Source organism: Vigna umbellata, chromosome 10 (genome assembly GCF_029865625.1).
Source record: "Vigna umbellata cultivar VRB3 chromosome 10, Vumbellata_1.0, whole genome shotgun sequence".
Taxonomy (NCBI): Eukaryota; Viridiplantae; Streptophyta; class Magnoliopsida; order Fabales; family Fabaceae; genus Vigna; species Vigna umbellata.
Window position 1 is genome coordinate 4,288,078 of NC_142174.1, and position 10,880 is coordinate 4,298,957.

At 33.0% G+C, this 10,880-nt stretch overlaps 1 protein-coding gene across 1 annotated transcript; it reads right to left on the minus strand.

Moving 5' to 3' along the window:
- Positions 1-3,586: 3,586 nt before the first annotated feature.
- On the minus strand, positions 3,587-7,923 carry LOC124847871 (GTP cyclohydrolase 1-like). The gene is made up of 2 exons (XM_047325460.2): positions 7,710-7,923; positions 3,587-4,752 (listed from the first exon to the last, which is right to left on the minus strand). Exons 1-2 carry the CDS (start codon positions 7,921-7,923, stop codon positions 3,587-3,589), a joined length of 1,380 nt encoding a protein of 459 aa, XP_047181416.2.
- Positions 7,924-10,880: the final 2,957 nt, after the last annotated feature.

Sequence of the window (10,880 nt, forward strand, 5' to 3'; positions counted from 1 at the left end):
ATCATAGCTGATGTTCCAATAACATCGATTGAATTCTCATCTTTCACCAATGGAGGTACTCGAAGAAGTCGAGTAACCAAACCATCCATTGAAGGGATTTGATCACCAGCTAAAACTTGATCACGTACATGATCATAATCGGAGTGTAAGCTTCTCAGAATTAGGACCCTGTAAAACTTGTCAAGCTTTTTATTGATCCCTTCTAATGAATCAGCTACAAAGAAGTTCTTCAATTCTTCTACAGCAGCCCGAGCCTTTGCTATATGAGAAACCATGTCATGGTTGACTTATTTTAGAGAAGCTACTTTTTGGGTTACATCAAAAAGACGTTGTACATCATTAGCAAAAATATCTTCTGCCCTTTTCCAGAATGATGAACATGTCTTATAGGGTCTCAAGATATCTAGAACCTCTTGCTCCACTGACTGCCACAAAAGTGCGCATAACTGAAAATCTAATTTTTGCCATTGAGATTTTTCTTCATCTGGAACCATCGAGATATCTTGTTCAAGATGATCATGGTGTCCTTGACCAAGAAACCATAATTCCACTGCAGAATACCAAGATAAATAATTTTTCCAATTGAGTTTTGCAGATGTGATGATAGAAGTTGCAGATAGAGAGGAATTAATTCCAGTAGTAGATGCCATTACAGATATGGAAAATGAACCAGACTTGGAGAGAGAAAACCCTAGGTGTCAACTACACCCCCTAAAACAGTGAAGTAAGGTCCGAAACAGGCTCAGGAGAGTGAGGCGAGCGGAACCCTAGGTGCGCGGTGAAATTCCGACCAACGTAGGGCGGCGCGTGAACAGTACACGCGCGAGATCTGGCGGACTTCGGCAGCGCGTGAAGACGATGCAGGGACGGCGACCACCAGGGTTGGGTCGCGCTCACGGAGGCGCACAAAACCCCTAAATTTTCCTGAGAAAATGAGATACCGACGGCGACGGCGGCGACGACGATAGCGGCAGCTGGTAGTTGACGGCGTCTACAGAAGAGAGCCTCGGTGCTAGGCTCTTGATACCATCTTAGAGAATTTAGAGAAAGAAACTCTCTTTTTATTATCTTCACTTACATCTAATACACACTAAACACATACTTATACAATAAAGGAGAAACAGTAATCAATAGTAAATAATAGGCTCCTACGGAGCCTATATCTAAAAACATATTACATTTCAACAGTCCCAAAGATCAACATCCATTCTCTCAACAACATATCTGTAATCCAAACAAATGCGTTTAATCATTGGATCCAATGATAATTGTTTAGAGAAAAAAATATATAAATATAACCCACAAACCTTGCTAATTCTCTTCTAATTAACGTCATGAAATTTCCAGACTCAACTTCACATCAAAATTATTCCTCACGCTGAAAACAATGTAAAATATAGTACTCAATCCCATAAAAATTTAGCACCGTTACTTTACCTTGGAAACATATAAACTCATGCTACCACAGTTCAAACATCATAAACCCCTGCACAAATATATACCAACCAGAAACGAAACAAAACCCCATTCCCTTGTCCAAAAAGAATACCCAAAATATATTCTCAATTCAAACAACTCACAAATGAACATGACAAAACATAAAACACAACATAAGAAAACAAATTTGACCGAAACTTACCTTAATATCAATTCCAATGTTCTCAAAATGCACCTCAATAGCTAACAAACGAATAACATCTCCCGAACCACACTGTTACATGCCAATGACATTAGATGGGTTAAATTAGGGTTTTCTGAATTTTCAATTTTAGGGCTTTATGAATGAATGATGAGAGAGGGTATTACTTACCAGATGCTCTGACCGTCACCGACAACGCCAAGGCCAGAGAGAGTGACACCGAGATGGACTGACGGCGAGAAAGAGTAATGACGACAGGGTGTGAAAGCCAGTAGGAGTGATACGGAGATGCACTCACGGCGAGAAGAAGACAACCTTTCACGGAGGAACGGACTAATGGCGAAGCACTGTAGGAGTGATTGGTCGAGTGAGGCTCACGAAAATCAGAACGAGGAAGAATGAGAAATGAGAACGATGATGAACCGGAAATGAAAATGGGAAGTGAAAACGAGACCACAACAAAACGAAAACCTACGTTTCTACTTTTATTTTTTATTAATTTTTAATATGTTTTTTTGAATTTCGTATATAATATCCGTAAGTAATGCTTCTTGATATTAGTTACGAATTTTAATTTTAAATGCTTCCATACGAATTATATCCTTAGATAATGTTAGATATAAAAATATATGCAACTAAATTTGTATGTAACTCTCTTTTCAACATTCGTATGTAATATTTGTCTTACATACAAATCGAAATTCGTATGTAAATATATGTAAATAATTCTTATTTATTTTGTAGTGACAAATGAAAATTTTATTAAATGGCTCTATCTATAGAATTCAAAGAAACAAATACAACAATTATTCTTTAACACACTCTTAAATAATTATATTAATAAATCTCTTATAATGTGTTACCTACTCAACAATCACAATTTTATATAATAAACAAACTTAATCTAAGTTGACACTATGTCAAAACCATTTGCAATGATAAAAGGTTTTTCAAACTCAATGAGCACCAAGTTTAATAAATCTTCTAACACATTATCTTCAGAGTCACGAAGTTTCAAATTAAACTCTAGTGACTACAGCACAGATGCTAAAGTAGCATTTGGACTCTCCAAGCCGGTCCATTTAACACAAAAACCATTGAATATATAATAATACATAAAGGATCCATGGACAACAAATCCTTATGTCGCATTCTTTAAAGTGCATGTTAATGAAAATAATAACATGCAGTAAATACATTGATTCAAAATAACAAAATATCAAATCTAATCCTGCTTTGATCGTTTGAAACTTTTTTACCATGGTACACCAAATAGCATAACATTAATTATATCAATACATTGGCATACATACCCAGATATTTCATCCAGAATGATAATTTTAGACTATCTATTTAGTGTAACAATAATTAGTGTTTAGCGTGTTCTATCTACTAAATTATGTTTGTCTTGTTTATAAACAGAGAAGGAAAAAACTGTTTAAACTTATTATTCAATTCCCTTCAATATGTTATTCATTTCTTAATAACCAAAAGTACTAAGTTTGATCCTTCATCCAAAATTGCCATGCATGTTGTATTGTAATCCTCACACAAAATATGTACATAGATGACTAGAGAAATCGAACATTCGCAAAGGAAATATTAGAGGAAATGGATTTCTCTATTAAATATTAAAGATATTAGGAAAAGGAATTCAAATACGGATATAACAAAAATGTAACCTAAGTTTATGAAGATGATGGTATGCCATATTTCACACATTCATCAAACATTTTAGCAGCAACCCTCTTAAAATAGTCAATTCAGAGTAAATTTCAATTCTTATTTGGACTTTTAATATTCCCACATCATACTGAACACGATCGACATTATTACAACGACAACGATAATGGTGAAACCTTAAATATATATATAATGATGAAAAATGAACAACTGAGAAACCCTTCAGAGTGTGAGCTAGACAATCATCAACTATCTTAGAGAGATTTATGTATCATTTGGAATACTCTCTAAGAATGCGGTTCTTGTAGCAAGGTCAGTCGAAAAGCGTCCCAATGCAGCAATGGTAGCAGTATTACTACCGAACTTCTCAATTCCCCGAGAAATCATACAGGTGTGACTTGCTTCCACCACTACTATCACATTTTCACCTATCAGTGCAGAAACCGTTTCTGCGATCTGCTTGGTCACCCTTTCTTGAACCTGCAGCTTAATACCATAAAAGTGCACTATTGACTGCAAGAGCCTTTTCTCAATGGGATGAAACCCTTTGGAAATGTAGTATCCTATGTGAACAACACCATAAAATGGAAGCAAATGATGTTCACACTGTGACAAGAAAGGCAAGTTCAGCTCTGAGTGTATCTTTTCATCAAAACCTACAACCCCATTAGTGTTCAAAGCACCATTCCCAAGCGAACCATTCAGCGCCCTCTCAATGCTACTACATTGGAAGTTCATCAGCCACTTGGTATATCTAGCAGGAGTCCCTTGTAATTCCTTCCTAGTTGGATCCTCACCTAAAGACTTGAGAATTGAAACTACTGCAGTGACCATAGCAGGGTTCATTTCTTGATTCTTTGGTGAAACTTTAGAAGACAAAGAAGGACACCAACAGTGGTCCAATGACCCCTTATCAATAATTTTGTCCTTGTCAATGCCCCTAAAGTGAAGGAGACCAAAAAAGTCAGCCCACAAGTTTGAATCTCTGTTTTGAAAAACACCAGAGCCTGAAGAAACGAGTATTCCCAGGACCCCTTTGTGGTTTGAGTGAAGAGAATTTGATTCCATGTCTGGAAAGGGAATGTGTTTGCATTGAAGCAGAACAGCAACGCCTGTGGGTTGTATTCCTTCATGCAAAGCGGAACAGACCTGATTTGCAAGACGCTGAGGCTCTTGGAGACGTTTTGCAAAGACATCGGTGACACGAGAGAGTTTGCTTAAACCGAGAACTCTTTGAGCAGAAGGGACATAGCCCACATGACACTTGAAATAGAATGGTAGCATGCAAGACTCACAGTAGGAGTAAAAGTCAAGGTCTCTCACAATCACAAGTCCACCTACTCCTCCTGCATCACCAACTTTGTTCTTTTCTACTCCGCCTTCAGGGAATAATGCACCTTCCACAATTTCCTTAACACTTTTAACATAACCTGGGATACCATTCTTGTCAAGATTGGAGCTAAAATATTTGAGAAAACATGATACTTTGTATATGGTTAGTGTTTTACCTTTTTTGAATTTTTGGTTGCTGAATAGATTAGTAGTTAAAGGTTGTTCTAGGAGCTCTACCAAGACGCCATGGATAACCAGCAGAAGCAAAATTTATTGAAAAAGGCAAAGCCATATGTAGAGGGACAAAAGTTTATATATAAGAGTTAGACTTTAACGTGGTATCAGAACTAGGTTAGAACTTACATCAGTAAAATTTTATGTTTATTGAGTATATTGTTCCACTCACTATCAAACCGATATTGGACTAGCTATTAATGTTTAGTCTCATACTCGAGATGTATATACCTTGATGTGAGGGGGTACGTTGGATGTCTCACATCAAATAAAGATAAGCTTAATTTAAAGTATATAAGTAGATACAAACCTCACCTTATAAATAAATTTTGTGGAATAGAATTAGGCTTAAAGTTTATTTCTTACGATGATGTAATATCTTTTATTAGTCTAGACTTCTTTAACAATAAATTTCAACTTCCTATGTTTATTATTTTAGGTCTTGTGCAGAGTTTGCTTTATATTTATTTATATAGTTTGATTTAGTTCTCTTTATTTTTATTTTTTCTTCTTCTTTTGTAAAATATTTCATAGCATGTGATTATTTAATTTTGAGATGGCAATCTCAATGTGTTATCATATTCCTTGTGATACATAACTTGAATTATTTATATATATATATATATGATTTTGACTCTCAAATTTTATATTAAAATAAAATTTATAATATAACTATAATTATAAATATAAGGATTTTATTAAGTGAATTCATATTACTTTACTTTTTTAGAACAAGCATAGAATGTGACCACCAAAATTTGTTTAGTCCTGGAAACAAAATTATTTTGTAGAATGTTTAAATTAAAACAAATTATAGCTTTTTTATGAGAGAGAAAAATATGTCAATAACACTAACACTAGTGTAAAAATAGTTTTTCTTATCATGACTTATTATGGTTGTTATAATTTATTAACATAATAAATGACGTGGTTTCAAAATTGTAAATATGATAAGACTTTCATTGTATGTTATCTTTAGAATAGGCATAGAAAGAGGGTGCGATGATATTTTTATAATAAAATAGAGCTTTCTACGTCGGTTATCACCAAAGCTGACATAGAAAGTGGATGTAGTGGTAATTTTGTAATAAAGTATGAGATTTTCTATGTCGTTTATACCTAGAACCGATATAAAAAGTTGGTGTCTGTGTTATTTTAAATTTAAAAAACATATATTATGTTGTTCTTCATTATAACCAACAGAGAATCTTTATTTTTCATCTTCTCTCTTCTCCCCCATCGTGCTACACTTCCCTATTCTACTCACATATTCTCCTCCCTTGCAGTGTTGTTGTTGATGCCTTTCAACATCTCCCTCACACTACACTTGGTTGTCACTCTCGTCATCTCCCTCTCGATTGTGGCCTTTGTCATTCTCGAAAAGGTCACTCTCGTTGGTGCTGCTCTCGCTCTTGTAGACCCTTATTGCCTTCAGTGATGCTTGGTTTATGGTTTGGGTACTTCCTATCTCGATGGCACTCCATAGGTTTCAATCTTCACCATAGTGGTCTTACTGTTATCCTACATTGTTGTCTTCTCCCTCACAATTGTTTTGTTTCGCTTCTTCTGATTTTTAGGTTAGGAATTCTAAGGTACGAAATTAGTGGGTACTTGGCTGTTTTTATGTCTATTGATTTATGAAATCATTTGTGAAACATAATAACGAAGAGGAGGGAAAGAAAAATAAGGAATGAATGACAATAATAGTGTTGAGTGTTTCAAAGTAACAAACAACAAATAATAGTTAAATTAGGGTTTGATGAAAAATTTGAAAGTGAGACTTTATTTATCCGTTGTCTCTATAATCCAAGTAAAAGTTTAAAACTTTCTATGCTCATTGTATTTATGTAAGTTTTAAAATTCTTCACAAAATGGGGATAAAAGATGATAAGAACAGGTTATAAAGCAAAAATCTCAATAAAATAGTAGCCTGTTTCACCAACTCATTGTATGATCGTATTAAAGAGGTGAGAAGGATAAATAGAAAAGTTAATATTAATTTGTTTTCTATTACTTTTACAAATTTCTGCGGACATTAAAAATTACCTTAAGAGAGCAAAACTTACTTTTTAATGAAAGCAAAAATCAAAAAGTTCTAGATATACTATAAGGGGGAAAACGAAAATCTAGTGGGACAAATTGCCTCCTATAATGGCCAAGCTGCATCCGTCCCAGATCACTTTATAATAAGTTTCTTTAAGATACTGATTATAAAAAACAAAAAAGCATCACTTTCTATTAAAAAGAATATTCTTTTAATATGTTGTCATAAGATTTATAATAAAAAAATGTTTTAATATTGTTTATCAATACTCCTAAATACCAATAGATCAGAGTCGTCTTAATATTACTAATTAAGTTAGAGTGCGTACTACATCTCACAATGATCATAGTTTAAAGAAAAATAAGAAAATATAAATATTAAAATTAAAAAGAAAAACTTTTATTTGTATACTAATTTACATATATATAGAAAAAAAAAACAGACCTCCTTGTAGGCCTTCTGAGATCGATTAACAAGTAAAATCCATAACGATGAAAAACCTAATAATATGAAAACATTTTTAAAAGTAAATTTTAAATCTAATGTAGTTTTATAAAACTAGTTTACAAAATGAGATTGACACATGTTAAGATAAGTTTTTAAGTTTAATTAATAATTTGATTTTTATATTTAAATTAAATATTTAATTATTTTGTTAATAATTTGTACTTAATTATATCTCAATTTTCTTTAAAATTGGACAATGACAGCCCTTCTATTATATTATCCTTAAGACCGTTTAATGAGTAAAGAGAATGCTAAGGGAGGAATAGTCACCTCTGGTTCCTTCAGAAAGGGCCTTGGCAACACGAAGTGGTGTTTTTCTAATGCCTTCTCTGTTGATATCTTCTCCTAAACCCATCAACAACACTTTGACAGCATACTGAATGGAAGTTGTAACTATTTCTTTCTCAGAACACTCTTCATCACAGCACAAAGTGACTCCATTTTCAAGCTCAGAGATCAAACCATTATGACCCAAATGCTCCATTAAAAAACAACACAAATATCAACTCCTCAAGCTAAATACACTACACAACACACCTTGTTTTGCTCATTTTTGTTTTGAGATATGCTTCCTATTTATAGAACATACATATGCATAAATGGTGACAAGAAGGGAAGGCAGTTTGTGGGTGGGTCAATTAGTGAATAAATTAAAAGAACACGTTTTAATGTTGCGTTTATAGTTTTAAACTAATGGAAATAAAAATGGTTTTCTAAAACTAAACAATCTCATGATTACGATTGAGAATTGAAAGCTGGTAAAAATGTGAGGGAACGACATGACCTTTTCCAAATCTTGCACAACACCTGAGTTAACAGGAACGAGATAAAGAATGCAATGAAATCATAAATGTAACTTTCCAAGTGTGTTGGATAATGCGGTTGGCTTGGAAGTATCTAAATTTAATTAAAATACTTCCATTTGATTTTCTTTTATATAAATTTCATGTACTTCATTTATAACTTACTGTGTTAAAAAAAAACTTACTCTAATGTGCTATAATTATTAAGAATTTATTTTGAATAATTTTATAAGGCTTTTCATTGGATATGATTCACATTAAGAAAAGTTTGAATTAACTACCAAATATTATTGTCGATCAAATTGCGATGCTATGAGACTGAGCTTAGTCAACTCTAGTGCAACACAAAAAGTTATTTTTTTTAAAAGTTAAAAAATGTAAAATTATTTTTACTTTTTTAATAATTAAATGTTTGCCTGTAATAAAGTTCATTTAATTTAATGTTAGATGCTAATAGAATTAACTTAGTCAACTCCAAACGTAAGAGGTTATTGTTTATTTAAAAAGAATTAAAAGCATAAAATTATTTAATGACTTTTTTAATGAATTTTTGTTTTCTTAGTGTCACATGACATTAGTCCGAAGCTAATAGAGTTCGTTTAATTCAAGTACTAATATAATCGATTTGTCTGAATACTAATTTATATGTTATGAATTTATGTATTTTTGTGATAACAAAAAAGAACTATAAATTATTTTTATTTTAAAGGTCAAGATTTAAAGATAATAAATTTTCTCGTTCACAATTTTCATCTCTTATTTTTATATAAATCTCACACTGATCATTTTCTTCATTCACATTCATAAATCTCTTCACACTTATCTCCTTCATTCACACCGATCTCTTTAATCCACATGCATCTCCTTCATCAACACTCTTATTTATTTTATCCATACACATCTCGTTTATGAACACTATTCTCATATTTTTCATTTATAATTTTCTCCTCTTTATTCACACTCAGCCTTTTCGTTCACTTATCTCTTTCGTTCACTCATCTTTCTACAATTTTTTTATATATTTTATTTTATAAAAAATGAAGGCATTGTATGAGAAACTTTTTTACCTTCGTCTTTGTGGATGATTTTTAACTTAAAGGCTTACGCCCCTTGGATTTGAAGAAGAAAGCAAAGAAGACAAAGGTGTCTTCTTTTACTGGAATTGTATGTCCTGAACAGTCCCCTAACTCTAGTGATGGATGATAAGTACTTGATATTAGTAGTTTTTAATGTTAAGTTAGCACTTATATTGCTTTGATTTCACTTAATTTACAGGATAACTACCTTAATTTCACTTGTTTTGCAGAATCATACAAATTCAAGGAGTTAGATTTGTATTTTAAAGAAAAGAAGAAGAAATTCAAAACTTTTGAAAGAGTTTGTCTCAGCACGGTTGTAATGCTAGTATTGCAAGCTCAAGCCATGAAGAAAACCCAATCAAGAAGCTTTCTTCAAGTCTTGGCCTAAAGCTTAAGCCATGAAAGAGTCCTTCATTATTAAGTAACTTCAGGCAACTCTAGCCAAGAACTTCACAACTTAAACTATAAAGGAAACCCACCAAGGGAGAAAATTTCAAGGTTGGAGTCGTAGACCGCCGCTTGAGTCGTGTTGCGAGGATATATATATATAATAACATCTTAGACAAATTGTAAAATGTGGGAGATCAAGAAAAGGACTTCAGTTGAGACTTCTATTGACGCTTCCCTGTAATCTTTCTTTGTCAGCAAAGTTAGTTCTTCATTGGTTCTCAGCATTGTTATGCATAGTCTTGAAGATGCAGTTCATTAGGAAAGTTGTGTCCATTCAATGACTCCTAAAATCATTGAAGATGCTTCTAATGAGGAAGTCATCATGCTAATGGATGACACAGTGGTTGTCTCAAACGACAAACCCCCTAGCCCAACCCCTCAACCTACCATTTCAACACCTTAACATACCATCACAACAACCTCTACCATCCAACAACCACAACCACTCACCATGATCCATCCTGTATTAAGTATTCAACTATATTTCGAGCCTTAGCAATGCAAGATTTATTTGTTAGAAAATATTCCTAAAGAAAACAACAATATGATATATCATAAAATACACTACAAAAAGAAAACAATATTCATGGAACATACACACGAAGATTGAATTAAAAAGTAAAATACTTGTTTCCTAATAATTTAAATATGCTCACCTTGAAAACTTTTATTTCACAGAGATTTATGGTTAGTAAAGTGAAACTTTGTCCTATAATACACACATAATACATTAGTGTGAATAAGGGATCTCCCACATTTAAGTAACACACAGTCTCAAAAGCATGTTCAAAAAGGCCATTGAATGATGTAGTTGGGTTAAAGGCCAATGCCTAATCAACAAACAAGTCATTTGGCATTGAAACATCTTCAATGGCATTAACGAAAGCTATTGTTGAACCATTTGAAGGAATAAAGGTAACAATTTAGGTATAGAGGTAACATTGATGGATACTACCTAAACATATATGAACCATTGTAGTTCCTAAAGCAGAAGTTTCACAAGAGGACAAAATCATCACTAACCATTATTATATCAGCTTTAGTCAAATTATGGACTAAGTTGGTAAGAGAGGAAAAATATAGCCTCAACTAGTGCCTACCTTTGTCAA

Bases quoted from the DNA above. Each gene is read 5' to 3' on its own strand.
- LOC124847871 (XM_047325460.2), bottom strand. From the start codon at position 7,923: ATGGAGCATTTGGGTCATAATGGTTTGATCTCTGAGCTTGAAAATGGA. The intron at 4,753-7,709 runs GTGACTATTCCT...ATGGTATCCCAG, and splicing joins CCTTTCTGAAGGAACCAGAG to GTTATGTTAAAAGTGTTAAG.